Raw genomic sequence first — 16,499 nt, 5'->3', positions numbered from 1 at the left:
CATATTGTCTTTCTGTGCGTTTGCGTGCGTGTGTGTGTCCTCTCCTGTCCAGACTGAAGTGTGTGTGTGCTCTGATGTGCTTCTGTGTAAGCTGCCCAATGTGCTGCGCTGTGTGACAGCCCTGCTGGCCGTGGAGGGGGAGGAGAAGGACCGGCCCCGCCTCCGCTCCTCGCCCGAGGCTTCGTCGTCCTCCACCTCGCTGCTGTCCGCAGACTTCTTGCTCTTCTACTGTGCAGTCATGGCGCTGCTCTACGTCCTCTACTGCTACCTGCTCCTTTAAAGCAACGACATGTGACACGGAGTACGTTCGCCATAGCAACGGGCTGTTAGCATAGAAAACAAACACACAGAAGAGTCACAGCTGCTTGTGCTCATGTTGTAAGACCTGTAAGTGTGCTGCTTTGTACTGGTGACTGAACAGAAGCTCCGTGATGATTGTCACAGCTTCCTGCACCGTCACCAACCATCTCCTGGAAGTTCATTTAACCCTGGGTCGCTCCATTAGTGACAAATGAAAGGTAACTGCTATCTGTCCTGATGACACTGGTTATACTGGTGAAAGTGTGAGGGAAACGGAGCGCAGCTGTTCTGTGTATTTGAAATCTCAGGTTAACCAAGTGGCTTATTAGACATGCAGGAGGATGTTCCAGCTCACAGCTGTGACCATGAACGAAGTCTCACTGTGTGTATTTGTGTTGTTGGGCTCGATGTTTTGCATGATTCACAGTTCCTGATGGTTCCTACGCTGGCCCTCTCCCCTCCAGATAATCTCTCTTAGCCAGTCTGTCTGATTAGCTGTACCTGACAGGTGGGCGGGGCCTCTATGTCTGACACACCCGTCTAAGGGATCTCTGCTTTTTGTGACCTCGTGAGGAGCTCATAGAGAGCATCTGCACTTCATTATTTAATCCAAGAATACACAAAATAAAGGATAATGTTTTTGTTTTAAGAGTTCACGTTGTGATGTTTCCTGATGTGAGCGAGTGAAACATGGCTGCGCTTCAGCAGGGGGCGCCGTTACTGCCTCAGACCTGAGGTTCAAACCCCTCCACGCTCGCTGTGTCAGCTCCATTACTGTCAACGGTCTGTTTGACCAATCACGGTTAACCCTGACTCTAACCTTTTGTCTGTATAAATGTAAACAGCTCATTAAATTATTGCTTTATTTATTTTGCTCTATGTTTGGTTGTCTCGGTGAAACAAGTCCAACATCTTAGTAGTTTTAAACCTTTGTGAGATTAGTGTGCGCACTTTAAGTCACATCAATTAGATGCATCCAGGTAAAATAACCCTGTGACAAAGTTTCCTTTGGAGATTCACAGATGTGATTGGCTCAGCGTGGAAACCTTTGCTGTTTCTACTCTGGGCCAGTGTGTGACAGACACTCGTTACTGCAGCTGTTTAACCCGCGCAGGACGAGACATTTGGGAGATTCAGGCTACATTCAGTGTTTGAGCAAATAGTCAAACATCTGAAACTCTGAGTGTAATGATAGTATTTCACTGGGAGAAATAGGAAATGAAAACACGTCGTCACTTCAACTTCCTTAAAAAAGTTGCTGTGCTTCCTTTCATGTGATGAGCCCTGATTAGCCCTGGGCTTTCTTTATGTGCCGACTTTATTATTTCTATAACTTTCTGTTTGGCTTCACAGCAGTGTCCTTGCTAAGTGAGTGTGTACATCACCACAGACTGGTGTCGATCTCACCTCAGACCTTCTCGTCTTCCACTTTAAGGAACTCTATTAGCCGGTTTAGCCCGTCAGCGTGGTGTAAACTTCCTGTGATGTCACTCTGCTGAGACACAGTTTGTTGTTTATTCATGATGAGTGTCGCACTGCTGTTAGACGTAACAGCAACTGAATCAGCCCGCTAACTAAAATGTGACATTATTCATGTAAAAACCATTGATTTAAAGATGATGGCTCTTTTTAAAAACTATTCATTTCCATCACTGTTGTTGTTGTGGGACTAAAACTAGACGCTGCAGTCTGGCTTTTGGCTTCAGGGCCACTTTACCTAAAGGCTGCTTCAGTCTATCAGCTGTATGTTGTGAGCCAGCTGATTGGATCAGTTTATAGAAATGGCACCAAATATGAAGCGACAGTAACTGCCTCGAGACGTTAAGCTGATGAGATGAGAGAGCAGCACAGCTCAGAGCGGCGAGCAGCGCCTTCCTGTTACACGTGTCTTTTGTTTCATATGAACTTTGGTTATCCCAGACTTACATGGGTCCACTTGTAATTCTCTATGTAAATAGATTATGGGCTCATTTACATGTAACACACTGCGTTCATCGTTATTATTTAATGTGAAGCACTCGGTACCTGAATCAGAAGCAAAGTAAGTAAATTTAGTTCTGTAACAAACGTCTAAACAAACAGTAAGTCTGCACATTTGTGTGTGAGCACTTCTGTGCTGTAACTGTGCTGCTTGGCTCGGCTGTTTCCCCTTAAATGTGCCACATTTGTGAGGAAATAACAGGAAAAACTTCTCTGCTGATGCCAAACAGCTTATTCTGCTTATCGGCCTCTGGAAGAACCGTACGCAGGTACACAGCCTGGCACCGGTGTGATTGTGCTGGTTAGTCTGGGACAAACAGGCTGATCCTAGGAGTGTTCAATGGGACTGAGGTCGGCACTGTGGCCAGGCTACTCCAACCTCACCGTCCCCAAACTCTGAACAGAGCACCTCTGGGTGCATCTCCCACCAAAGGTGTCACGTTATGTCACCTCCACACTTTGACCCGTTCAGGCTCCAGTCAGCACCTGACTGTCAGCACCACCTGGTCAGCGTAAGAGTGTCAGAATCGGCTGCTTGGTGCTGACAGAGAAGCTGTGGCAGGTTTTCGTGGTGAAGGACGAGCTGTGTGAGAACAGACGCCTCGTTACAACAAACAAACAGCGTTTCCTTACTTTCTGTTTAAAGTTTATTTAACAATTCTCACTTTCTGGAGTTCCTGTTTCAACAGGTTCTTCTGAAGGAAATTTTATTGTATTTATTGTTTTATGGTGTTTAAATTTCTATTTTTTTAGCGGTTTCAGACCAATGACCGAGCAGAATAAAGGACACAAGCGTTGCTTTATTTCAGTTTAGACGTGATATATGAAGTAGGTGCAAGTGCTAGTTGTAGAAGCTGAGCTCCGTTCACGGTGACGATGTTGGCTCTGCTCCGCCCCCTCAGTGTGAGTGCAGTGGGATTGATTGGCTCTGGTGTGAGGACGCTGTTTTATACCGATTTAGATTTTTGTCCATTGTAAAACCAAAATAACTGCTTCTTATATCCGACAGTTTTATGAACACTCTGCTGTTGTTTCAGCTCAGATGTATATTTTTGTAGGTCAAACTGGACGAACGCTAACTGATAAAATACACAATGATGCAGACATATTCTCTAATGTTAGTCCAAATACATTTGTATTGTATATTTCTACACCTTTTACTAACGAGGATGATTTTTGACTCTTTATCTGTTGTAATTAAATGATTTCAAAAGAACTTTTTGGTGCTTCTCTGCTCTGTTTGCTTTGCTGCTGTTGTGTCTTCCTGCAGCTTCAGTGTCTCATTTTGTGAAGCTTCCATGCGTCCACCTCGCCTCCTGAAATTGCCTCATCTGTCTTCATTTTCGACCAGTCATGTGCGAGTTGTGACAAACCATCAAACTAATATGAAAACTGCTAATGAGTCTGAAACCTCTCGGTTCAGTTTTTTCTGTTAGAAAAACAAAAACCTTTCAGTTTCTATAATACGGTGACATCTGTATTTCAAACCCATTTAAACACCTGCATTAGTCCTGAGGCAGCTCGTGCTCACACAGGTAAGTACACACAGTCTCAAAATGCATCACCTTCAGTAAAGAATGAATACGTCAGTAAAAGTCATGCTCTGATATTCAGGGAAACATTTGCACTGTGATGTAGCTGCATCCTCTCATTAAGTGACGGGATTGTCAATCACCTCAGTTTTGTCTCATCAGCAAAGTTTTTAAAATCTGATCAAACCACACTTAGAAATATGCAGCATTATCAAAGTTATAAAGATGGACATACCCTGTTACTTTTATATTAATGAGTGACTGCTTACTGATGAATGTGTTGAAGTGTATGTTTCTTACTTGGATCTACTTCCTGCTCTTTCCGTCACCTTCCAGGATTCTTTGTGTTCACCTCAACTCATCATGGAGGACGAAGGCCTGAGTCGCTTGGCCCAGACTGTCCAGACGTTGTCCGATCTGGCAGACCAGCGAGCCCCAAAAACATGAAGCCTTTGTGGCTGCTAGCTCAAAGCAGTCTCGGCACCCCGGTGCCACGCCAGCAGTATCTCAGGGCCAGTGTTTTATTTTTATATGCTTCCTATTTGATCAACTTTACAGTTTGTATTAAGAACAGCTTTCAAATATCATAAAAAAGGTAACGGTTCAAATAAATCTGTAAATCACTCAAGCGCTCGCTGTATCCGTATCATTTTAGAGAGTCTGATGTTATTTTGTGTACCTGTAGTCGTACTGCAGTGAGTTCAAAACAAACAGAAGTGGTTAATGAACAATAAAAAATATATCAAAGCTACGATTTGTTGATGTGAGCGATGGGAAATGGTTTCTACGACTTGAAATATAAACTGCGAAGGATGCAAGTCGTCAGTTCAACAGGAACCAGCAAGCTGCTCTCACTGCCAAGCAGGCTGGGGTGGTGAGTTCAGCTGAACGTTATCAGTGAGTTGCTGTTCTCTGCAGCTCAATGTTCAGTCCTGACAGCACAGTAAACAATAACTTAATGTCACTGCTTTCGCCTCAGAGTTCAGTTTGAATGAATGTGGGTCACTCGACACGGTCCATCTTCTAACCGTAGACATGGACAGAACCTGTTGCGTGTGAATCTGGTTTCCTTTAGTTCCATGATGGTCTGGACTCCATGATGGTCTGGAGCCGACCAACAAGAATCACCTGAATAATTTCTAATGGTTCTGTTTGCACTGCAGCTGTAGGACAAAAGTCTTGTGCCATCCCTTATTTCTTTATTTTGCAAAAAAAAAAAGCGAATAAAGTGATTTATTGCAATGTGCAAACATAAATGGACAGTACATATGGAAAAAACAAGTCTGTACACTTCTAATGAGCTTGCGAGTGACTATTTGGTGTGACGACTTTTATTTAGCATTAGTTCTTTGGCAAGTTTCCTGTCAGCTCTTTCAGCCATCCAGTCCTGTTGAAGGACATTTCAGAGCTCTTCTTTATGTGTTGCCTTTGATTCACTCTCTCTCGAGATATTGTTGTCCTTAAGTCTGTTGCCAGTGATTTTCAGCCCAATTCTTCTTCATGGCTCGCCTTTTCTCCTTCCATTTCCGTTCCTTAGGAATAGCTTGCTAGCAGCCACCCTTCCACTGACACCATTTATGATGAGTATACGGATCAACTTAGGCGCAGGGTGGATTTCCCACGCTGACTGCAGGACACGACTTTCGTTTCCAAGCCACCTTTGCAGACCACGTGAAATCATAGTTTTCAGCTAATAACTCTTTGGGAATCACCTTGTTTGTGCAGAAATGCTGTTAAGCCTGTCAAACTATGTTATCAAATTTATTTAAAAAGAATAATTTTACTAAAGAAAAGGAAGCAAAAGTATGTATTTTTGCAGTAAGCTGCTAATAAAGATTCTAAAGATAAATTATACAGCCTGACTTTTTTTTGCTATTACAAAGGCTGTCTGTAATGTGTAGACATAATAATGGTTCATCCCCAAAAGTGGGCCAAAAGTGGCAAAACAAGCAGGAAACCGGTAAACGTTGAAGTCCGAGTTTGAGTCTTTCCAACCGCTATACCACACCCATACCACGTGGGGGCGGTATAGTGCCTAACAGCTAATGGCCAATCGTCTTCAAACACAAGAAGAAGAGAGGAAGCGGAGGGAGAGGGTGGAAACAGCTACCCCACACTTGACTTCATTGAATGAGATTCAACATCAATTAGCGTTTGTTTTGGTTCAGTGTTCTGCATACAGAATACGCTCACATTCTGTTAGAGGAACGCGGGTAGACATTTTTACACCTCTACAGATCAAGGGTAAGCATGCAGCGGCAACATTTAGCTAGGAAACAAACACACACTGGGCGGTTTATTTTTCTGCTAGCATGGTATCTGCCTACAGTTCGCTTAGCTAGCTGAGGACAACATGGTTATAGCTCAAAGGTTAGCCCGCACACTCAACAGATAATTAAAAAACTCTGCACATTTGAATAACTTCAGCTTATTGCTTATGTTCGTGTTGATGCTTTGGTTGTCAATAGTCATGTTATATTATAATAAAAAGGAGTTTGCAGTTGGTGTGAGCTTTATTCAGTCTAATTTTTTGAAACCACGGCAACGGTAAGCTAGCTATTAGCATTCACGAGATAGCATTGGTGTAGACTATTTCCTGCAGAAGTGTTCATAATGGAAGAGTTTTATTGAGAACAGGATTTATTTAGTAATTTATTTTTGTAATCCTGCACGTAAACAGTTAAGTTCATAGCTACGTGTAGTTCCTGTCGCTTTTTGTCGATGCCGCTGTCATCACACAGTGGTCGGAGTGAAGCTAGCAAGACAAACTGCAGGACTAACATCAGTGAGCAGGATAAGTGAAGCAGCGTGAAGGCACCGGGACGTGTTTTCTGTGTCTGTGGAGAGGGTAGCGAAGCCTGTGGCTGCCCACTGAAACGGTCCCACGCGTTAGTTGTAAAATTACGGCGTGGGTTTTTTTTAGGTCATTATTACTGCCTTTATATTCCTAGCAGTTGTTTTGTAATAATTGTGCCAAAATTAGCTTCGGTATTTTGTAACAACAAGTCAAGACTATGTAACGGCTTGTTTACATTACAAGTGTTCAGTAAGATTAGAAAAGTGCTGCCATGTCAAATTAATGAAATTTACTAATACTTCTACTTTGTATTGAACTACAGGCTTTCATTCGTGTGAAGTTGTCTTTTATAGGCTGCTTATGAAAAATATGTTTTGTAACCACCCAGTTCTTTTTTTATTGTAAGACATGGCGGGTCCACAGTAGACCTAAAGTGTTAGACTCCCCTAAAAAATACAATATAATGGAGGTTATGCTTTGAGACTGTGACAGGCTATCCCAGGGTCCTGAGTGTCCTGTACTGCCTATGGAGCGCTGTCTCAGCACGGTCAGTGCTGGATCTATGCTGAATCAGATCAACTCATGTATAAATGCTGTGAAAACACTCGACTGCATATCATTGTAATTTACAAACTAGAATAATCTGCATGGAAATGTGTACTTTCATCTTTACATTTTGGTATATAGCACTACATCTCTATGACGCAAAGTGATTCATAAAGTTTTCTTTTTGTCACTTAAAAATCCAAACAGACAGAAGCAGCTACTGTGTTATTCTGATGTCCACTGTGGACTTTGTGAACTGACTGTATTCTCTCCCACCGTCGCAGACTGTGTTTGTTTGTAGGTGACGAGCTGGCGCAGGTTGTGGGTTTTTCTTGGATAATGCGAGACAGTGGTGGTAGCCTAGCCCAGAACCGCTGGCAGAGAGACCTGGGTCTGACCGCTGTGGGGCAGAACGACACAGGAGGAGGTTAGCACTCACTGTTTGTGTGTCAAATATTAACCCCCCAGTAGGGTGGACGTTCAGACCACTGGGTCAAGCATCAGTGGAAACCCTAAGAGTTTGATGGACACGAGGTCGCTTTCATTTTTGAAATAAAACGTCACAACACTTAAAAGTAAAGAGGAACAACTTTACTGACTGACCAACGCGTTTTGGCTTGTGGCCTTCATCAGGGTCATCATCACCCTGATGACGTGTTGCTGGAGTCCCGGCACTGTGACTTTCTCATCCTCTCCGTGCACCTGAAGTTAAATGTCGGTGATAAATGAGTGAATATTCAACAACAGTGTGGCGTAGGTTTATAAAACTTGCCTAAATTTGTTTTCCTTTTTCTTTATTGTCTCATGTATGTTTTAAGAACTTGCTTTTTATGCCATTTTAAAAAAAATCGATCAAGTAACCAGTGAAGTCCAGCAGTGAGCAGGAAGTCTTTGATTTCAAAGTCTACATCAGCGGTGGGGAACTCGAGGGCCGGTGTCCTGCAGGTTTAGATGTGTCAGATGATTTAAATGACCTCCTCAACATGTCTTGAAGTTCTCCAGAAGCCTGTGAATGAACTCGTTTGATTCAGGTGTGTTGACCCAGGGTGAGATCTAAAACCTGCAGGACACCTGAGGCCTCGAGTTCCCCACCCCTGATCTACTTAGTATCTAAAACGTGGATGTGGGTGGTGTGTGAAACCAGCATGCAGCTTAGGTTTCCCACCAGGATATTTCATTCATTTCATTGAATCGTTCCATATCGAGGACGGAGCGATCACAGCACACATCGATAGCTGACCTTAATAAACACGGACTGAATGTATGCACACATGCTCTCATCTTATTATAACTGCTGCTTTTCTATAGTGTCTTTAAGCTCTTGTTGGTGATCATACAACAAACACTAATCAGACTCTGCTAGTCTCTCTTTGCCAGGATAAAAAGGATGTCGGATTAACCGATACTAAACACAAAGACGAACGATCGAATGTTTTCCCAGGCAGAACGTTTCCTCGTGGTTTTGCAGGGTCGACCCAAATTTGGGCGTACTTTTCCAGATTTCGATTTTGACAAGATCCCCAACATCACCGAGTGAAATGAGGCCAAAAACCAAACCTCCAAAAATAAAAAATGAATGACGTCCCAAGGAAAACTGAAGAAGCAGCTTGAGCTGTTACTTAAGGCTGTGTTCAAATATTCAAAGTAATATGGGTGACTCAAGACCTTTGGACAGCACTGTGGGTTAGATGTTATTTTTAGTGAAATGAAGACGATACAATGCTTTTTTTAATGTGTCAGAGGTCCATGCTCACCACAAATGTGATACAGATAAGTACCTTCAGGGGCAAAAGACACAACTGTGTGCCTTGTTTATATTATGTAGGAAGAGCTCATAGATACATTGTTACCCGTTGTAATGAGCTGCAGCAGTACTTTTGGGCTGTCGTGATGCCTGATTGGACGATAATCACTGCTGCTTGTTTCATAGGTGGGATTCCAGCGGACCGCCTCATAGTCCCAGTGTCAGATCACAGTGTGTCCACCCCCATGCACCTGAGACTGGAACATAAAGAAAAGGTGTGGACGGGTGAATATGTAGTGGATGAGGAAGATGGCATAGGTGGGACTGAAGCTGTAGGTGACGATGAAGTTAACAACTTTGATGGTGAAGACATGGGTAAGTTTGACAGCAAGAGTTTGGAAAACAATGAGGATGAAGATGTTGAAGAGGATGGAGACCAGGAGGTGGAGGAGTGGGGAATCTCAGATTTTTCTTCCCAGTCTTCCGAGCACCTTCATTCACAGCAGCACGATCATCAGAGAGCAGAACAGAAGGCTGAAGAGATCGGCGAGGCCCCCGTAGCTCACGCACTAAGCCAGGGTGAAGCGGGAGACTTGTTTAGGTCCCACCTAAGCAAGTACAGGGCTCTGAGAAGACTCGGGCGCTTGCAGCGTTTGCGGTGCCGTGGAGGTCTTGGATTTCGGCTCTCTCAGCACTGGAAGAGCTGGCGCCAGCGGGCCCGGTGGATGTGCTCCGTAAGACACAGGTGGAGCCACAAAGGGCAAAGGAACACTCAAAGAGAACAGAGGAGACTGAAACGGTATGAGGGGCCCCCGTACAGGCACGAGGAGTACGACGGCAGTGATGACGGGCACACAGAGTCTGACATAGGTACTTATACATGTGTGGGAATGCTAAGTAATGGGAATAGCAGGCATTTATTTGATGTTTTTTGTCAGTGGCAACAATCAGAGCACCATAACAAAAGTAACAGATGTTTTCAGTTTGCTTCAGTCGCCAGTTTTACTGCTTTTGTGAAAAAATTCCCACGAGGCATTTGAATAAGTGGGAATAATAATAAATTTCCATAAGCTGCAGTGACACCAGCTGTGATACACTGCAGCGTCATGCTTAGTAAAGTTTAGTTTAGCCTCCCTGTTACTGTTAAAAGTTGCAGTTAAGTTACCTTTGACCCAAATTGACTTAAAAACTGTTTGATAAAAACGCCTGAGTCTGCAGATTCCATAACAAATCTGATTTCTTTCCTTTGGCAGATCAGCAAATAAACGGCTCCTCCTCAGGAAAGCAGGAGGACAGAGTGACCCTGGAGGCAGAGGTCAGGCCGGCAGAGCTGGCTCTTACTGAAGAACACACAAGTTGTGTGAATGGTATGTATCACAAATACTTCTAGCCTTGCCTTAAATGTTTGTGCAGTACCAGCGTGGGCAGCACGGATGCTCAAGGTCGTGAATGTGAGAACGAGGCGACGTAGGCGCTTCAAACTGATACAGTATGGGCATCGAGTCTTGGATGAGTTTGAATATCAGCGAGCTGAAGAGGTCAGGTTTTCTGAATGTGAGAGCTTGTGAATGAGGCGACGTAGGCTTTGAAAATGAAAAATATCGGTGTGTCTAGCAGGAGGCTGACGGGCAGCAGCGGCGATTGCCAGCTCGCATCAAACATGACGTCTGCTCTGTCTTAATACCCAAAGACTTTAATCAGTCTTGGAGTTAAACACGTATCCTTACTGAACAGTCTTTGAGCTGCAGATGCTGAATGTGTCGTACTGATAGTGAGGAAGTTTCCACATAACAGAGTTTTCATGTTCCTTACGTCACATGCATGTCTGAGTCGGGGGGACACTTTGTGCTGTCCCGTCTACACGGCAGCCGGGACCCCATAACTCGAGATTCATCCAGCTGTCATTGCTTTTATCTACATATATATATATATATATATAGAGGCACCAATCAGTCCACACACACTTGTTGCTCCTCCATAATGTCCTGTTATCCTCAGCTGTAAAGCTCGCGTGACAGCTGCTTTGACTGCAGCGATCCGGACTTTACGTTCAGGCTCTGAGGTGTCCACTGTCTTTGATGGGTCTAGAGTTTGTCTTTAGCTGCGAGTCTCTAAACTGTTTTTAGACTGACACGTGTTTCCTGCAGTGCGTCCCTTCATTGTGACTGGGTGACGTCCCGGTTCATGTCTGTCCCTGTTGTGTTTCAATGTGCGCTGCTTCTCATGTCAGCATCAATGTGAGGTCCTACAGTGTTCATGTTAGAGAGTGCACTGCAACACATGCTCAAACATGTGTGATGCATCAGTAACAGTTCATACTGTGTCTGTGTCCTTGTATGTCTCGTGTGTAACTGTCAGCAGTGGGGGTGCAACGATACACAAAACTCACGGTTCGGTTCGATACTTTGGTGTCACGGTTCGATATTTTTTCGATACAAAAAAATGTTCTTGCCTTTTTAATTTGTCATTTATTAAAATTATAAATATATATTTTAACTCAAAAGTACAGTTTCTGAATTTTAAAGTTGCTGAAACAACAAAGCAATAAAAATAAATAAATCTATCTGATCGAGGAATCACTCATCTTTGGAAAAGAGAGTTTATTACAGAGAAATGTCTCTTTCCAAAATAAAAGCTCTACTATACGCTTCTTCTGGGCTATATTCTCAGCAGCATATCAAACATATCAGGTCCCCATAAGGAGAATCATGTGCTAACGGCTGTCTAAATGACTCGGGTAAAGTTTGTAGCATGCCTGCTTGTTGTTTTTGTCTGCTTCCACTTGTCTTTGCACTAGGATGATGTCGGAGTAAATGTGCAGTCATATTCGTTGTGTTCCCACTAGTGCTGTCAGCGTTAATCTGAAATGACGTTAACGCCACAACACGGCAAATCTCTGTTAACGAGCTACCGCGGATTGCCCCGTGCGTGGGGCTGGACGGTCAACACGTTAACGAGCTAACTGCGCTAACACACTAGTTCCCACCCATGTAATTGAGCATTGCGTGGCACATCCAACATACTGTTTTACTTTTGTCCATGACGCGCTTACCTTCAGGGTCATACGTCACATGAAAACCAAAATAGTTCCAAACGCCAGATCTGAATGAGGGTGGGGGAGGTTCAATTTGCCATGTTGCAACGAGAGCTTAACTTCTGTCTAGCTAGCTTGCCCTGCGCTCAGTGAATCTGTGTTCGACTACTCCGCCCAGACTGCACTGTCGAGCGCAGATCCACTGAGCGCTCAACACAGACAGCACCGTCAGAAGGAAAGTTGATAAAATAAATAAAAAAATTTGTATTGTTCGATACATATGCGTACCGAACCGAAAGCACTGTACCGAACGGTTCAATATTGATACGAGTATCGTTGCACCCCTCTTCAGCAGTGCAGGCTGTGCTGTGTCGGTCCAACCTGGTTCTGTAAAGTCTTTCTGGACCCGTGTAAAGCAGAGCTGTGTCTTTGTACCCACTCGTTCCCTGTTGTTGCCTCTGTGGCAGGTGGGTTAGAGTATCCTAGTAATCAAGTATTCCACTGATTTCCATCATTGGCCAAGAAATATTTGGATGTCATTAATGAGCCGTGATAAGAGGAAAAACGTCTCAACATGAACTGCTCATTGGTTTCATGTTACAAATGTTTTTCATTTAAAGTTTGACATCTGTCAAAAAACAAAAACAAATGAAACCTTTGTGTTCATGTTCTCAAATAAACTGTTTTCAGTTTAGCGGTATCGTTTCCATGAATGTGGTTTATATGAAATCTAAATGAAGTACAAAACTAACGAGTTGCTGTGCTTTTGTGGAAGATTAAACTATGGCAGCATCATCTTCACTGGTGCTTTTTGTTTAAAAACTGGGAGCTGTGGGGCTTAACGTTGTCACTCGCTGCTCCCAGATATTTTTCTGTTTTGAGTTTGAAATGTGGGTGAAACGCTGGCATTTACATGGTGACAGCTGAGAGTTAAAGTGAAGTATTGACACAAAGAATAGGAGTTGAATATAGACTATAGCTCGACTGCACTGAACATGAATAATGTGGCGTTTCCACAGTGCTGCAGCTGCACACTGTTATTTATTCAGAGGGTAGCAGGAAGACAGTTTCTATGGTTAACATCATGTTTGATGGAGGCGGAGCATGTGAACGTTAGCAGAACGTGAGCCAGAGCTTGTACAGTCTTACAGGTTTGTAACCCTGCTGTGTTTCAGTTTGTGCTGGGCGTCCTCTGTTGTTGAACATCATCCCATTTAAAAAGCGCCAGTATGAAACTCACTGCTCGGGTTTGCTCATTGTTGGTGCTCGCAAATGTAAATGCACGTGTTTCAGCTGGACATGTCGTATGATGTCACCTGTATTATACCTGTGTGTGGCACAGCCCTCATTCGTGTGGTTGTCATCTGTCTCGAGGTATCCTGGAAGAGTCGCTACGGCAGTACGGCAGTTTGATCCCCATCCACGTGGATGATGTTGCGGAGAAACTTCAGGACATCTTCAATGAAAACTTCTCACACCCACACAGGTGAGACGTAGTGATACTGTTGTGTTAACAGTGTTCTGTGTCGTTACCGTCCTTCTCTCATCCTTTTGTGCAGTAAAAGTTAAGCTGGTGTCCATATCTACGCTGTAATCTGCAGCACTACTCTCCTGCTCTGACAGTGCAGTGATTCCTGAGATTCAGAACGATTCTGAGGAATCTCTACCATCATGTTTTCCCTGAATATGGGATTTCCTGGTTTCAGGATTAACTGTTATTACATTGTGAAAACAAAAACTGGACAGTGTGGGCAGTGAGCTGCTATCTGTAACTTTACACATTTATGTAAATGTCAGATGCTCCCAGAGCGTCTGTGGTGCTCCTCACATCCGTTACCTTATATAAACTGTAAGGGAGGCACTCGCAGCGTGACATTACACAGGCCGGCTGACACAAGCACATCCTGTCGTTCCCTATGAACACACAGTCCCTGTGTTTTTGAATCCATTGTACCGTATGTGGCTCAGGTTTGGTCAGGCATCTGTTCACTTCACGTGTAAGCATCCTCTGTTCTTACCTTTTTAACAAACGAGGGCGTGCCTAATGTTTGCGTTTCTCCGCCCTGGTCTCGGATCATCGGCACAGGCCCGATGGAGCAGTGACCATCTTTGGATTTGTCTGTCAGCTGTCTGCTTTACACTCATCAGTGGCCACTGCCACGGACCGTGAGTGGGTATCACAGAGTTGTCATCTGAATCCACAGAGGTTAGCTGTCTGCCCAGTCATGAGAAACGCTGAGTTTGAATGAGTCTGCTGTTAAACAGGTTGTTCCCTCGTGGGATTTAGCCGCAGTGTCAGAGTTTCAGAGCTGAGTTTTGAGCCTGTGGAGTGTGTGGGGATGACTGGAAGTATGGCTACATAAAAATGTAGCCATACTTCCTGTGGAAGCTTTCCCTCCAACCACAGTGAGGTAGTTCTGCTGTGGACCTGCTAAGTCCACCAGAGGAAGGTGGACCCTTTAGGGGCTCTCTTTTTAAGGGTGTTGCATCCCCACACATGTGTTAGGGTTTTGTTTTTGGCTTTGATGTGACTGTCACTCACTGGACACTTGGTGCTTAGCATGGGCTGTTAGCTCCGTACTGAGCTCTGCCGTGTCCTCGGTCGAGGTGTTGTAGTCTCTGGAGCATGCAGTCTCCTGTAGTGAGATACACACTGTTTGGTTACACGGGCAACCCCAGTTCTCTGAAAACCAAAGCCGGTATCGCACCATGCTGCTGGACTTCATGGTCACATCAAAGAAACACTTTGTGAATGCCTGGTGTGGAGCCAGGGGCTCCTATAGAGGGGGTCTGGGGACCCTGTGTTCTTGAACCATCTTCTTGATGTGGTGGAAGGGGAGCTCCCGTGATTGGTCACACCAGGATGGCATACTCCATAGCTCACTTGGTTTTCAGAGAACCAGGGTTAGTGTGGCTGTGAAGTTGGGCCTTCACTCATCGGAAAATCTGTGTTTTCTTTATCCATTAGCTTTCTCAGGCTGCGTGCTTCAGTATCCTTGGGGAAGCTGCTGAATCTTGAGCGGCGTGTGGAGATGGATAAAAGCTCTTAGATGTACAGAAACATGCTTGCATGAATGTTTGGGTGAATGAGACATTAAGCTTTGTTTTCACAACTCACAACTTAATGTTCATAGAATCACTATGTAACTGCAGTTGTTTTCTTTTTGCAGCAAAGGTGTCCTCTTTCACTTGCCGTAGCAATCCTTTGGTTTGGGCTGTGTAATGGAAAGCTTTCATTAGCGATGTCTGAATACATGGAGCTAACTGTTTTGATTCGTTCTTCCTTAGAAAAGCAGTGGTCCAACATCTAATACAGTCCTTCCAGCGCTCATCAGGATCTGTTGTAGCTAAAACCTTCAGAGTCAACTACAAACGGCATGTTCTGACCATGGACGACCTGGGCACTCTGTATGGACAGAACTGGCTCAATGACCAGGTATGCTAGTACACTCTAACTGTACACTTTAGGCTTTTTGGGAGGAATTTTGACTTAACCTTAGGCATTAGTGCACCTAAGTCCAAAGGGAGTCATTTAAATGTGATTCAGTACACCTGTGTTGTTCCTGCTGTGGCACATTTTAGAGATACTGCTGTTAATACTTTGTAACTTGTACGTGCTGTAAATGATGCAGGTTCATGGCATCGGCTGTGTTAGGTACGTCAGTATATGTTCTCGTTCTCCAAAGTCCAGATGTTACAACATCCAATGTTTCATCATCAAGAAAAGCAAAACAAATTAAAGCTGCGAGCAGTGACGACGGGACACTCACTCTTTGGTCTATTGTAGTCTTTACCTTCCAGAATAAAGTGCCATGAAGCGACTGCTGTTGTGATTTGGGGCTATAGAAGTTAAACTGAACAGAATTGAAAATTTCAGTTTGCTGGAGGTGGGAGTGTTGCAGTTGAGCCATTTCCTGTAATCAGACTTAAATCAAACTCAACGATCACGTCAAACATGCAGGTTTGTGCTTCCTGTCGTAACTTTGAGGCAAACTGTAAAACAAACTACTGAAGACTTTCCAAACCAAATTTTCGACATTCCTTGTCAACCACAAAGTGTAATATCTGGAAATGACAAACGGCAGACTTCCTGTTGCGTTTGTCTCAAAGGTTCTCTGAACTGATTCATCTTGGAAAGTTGCACACGTGTACCAAATTTCACCCACACAGGTGGAACCATGTATGTAGAGCCATTTTGTACTGTCCACATGCCAGACCCATAAAATATGTACGTTTTCACCAGAGCAGGTGCGTGTGCAAAGTTTAGGCCCTCAGCGAGGCTTTAAAATCAGACTGTATTTATGAAAACAGCTGCTTGTTTTCACACTCGGGCCTTAAAAGTAAAGAGAATTGTATCAAAAGTGTTGCTGCCTGAGAACATTTCTCTTTGCACTTTAATTCTTACATTGTTTTTGTGTTATTCAGGTGATGAACATGTACGGTGAGCTGGTCATGGACTCTGTGCCAAAGAAGGTGAGGAAGCTGCAAACTAAACTGAAACGGTATCCTTGTGAAATGAATGTGGATGGTTTACCTACCTCGTTATTATTGTGTCGTTGCAAAGGC

At 43.9% G+C, this 16,499-nt stretch overlaps 2 protein-coding genes across 3 annotated transcripts in view; both read left to right on the top strand.

Moving 5' to 3' along the window:
• The window catches only part of lrch4 (leucine-rich repeats and calponin homology (CH) domain containing 4), a 31,487-nt gene extending 25,941 nt beyond the window's left edge, over nucleotides 1-5,546 (top strand). The window contains exon 18 of one of the 2 annotated variants that reach the window (XM_085153969.1): nucleotides 4,149-5,546. In XM_085153969.1, coding sequence (XP_085010095.1) covers nucleotides 4,149-4,259 — 111 coding nt within the window. In that variant the 3' untranslated portion in view covers nucleotides 4,260-5,546. Of the gene's footprint in view, nucleotides 1-52; nucleotides 3,831-4,148 lie in introns of those variants that run through there. The other variant, XM_085153968.1, reaches the window with a different exon arrangement.
• A 353-nt stretch (nucleotides 5,547-5,899) lies between these two features.
• senp3b (SUMO specific peptidase 3b) overlaps nucleotides 5,900-16,499 on the top strand; it is a 22,680-nt gene continuing 12,080 nt past the window's right edge. Inside the window, exons 1-6 of the mRNA XM_085153992.1 lie at nucleotides 5,900-6,056; nucleotides 7,440-7,582; nucleotides 9,086-9,769; nucleotides 10,153-10,266; nucleotides 13,308-13,419; nucleotides 15,222-15,369. Coding sequence (XP_085010118.1) covers nucleotides 7,495-7,582; nucleotides 9,086-9,769; nucleotides 10,153-10,266; nucleotides 13,308-13,419; nucleotides 15,222-15,369 — 1,146 coding nt within the window. The 5' untranslated portion in view covers nucleotides 5,900-6,056; nucleotides 7,440-7,494. The remainder of the gene's footprint in view (nucleotides 6,057-7,439; nucleotides 7,583-9,085; nucleotides 9,770-10,152; nucleotides 10,267-13,307; nucleotides 13,420-15,221; nucleotides 15,370-16,499) is intronic.

This window comes from Neolamprologus multifasciatus, chromosome 3, assembly GCF_963576455.1.
Source record: "Neolamprologus multifasciatus chromosome 3, fNeoMul1.2, whole genome shotgun sequence".
Classification (NCBI taxonomy): Eukaryota; Metazoa; Chordata; class Actinopteri; order Cichliformes; family Cichlidae; genus Neolamprologus; species Neolamprologus multifasciatus.
The sequence above is the reverse complement of the archived record's forward strand: the minus strand, read 5'-3'. Positions and strand labels throughout refer to the sequence as shown.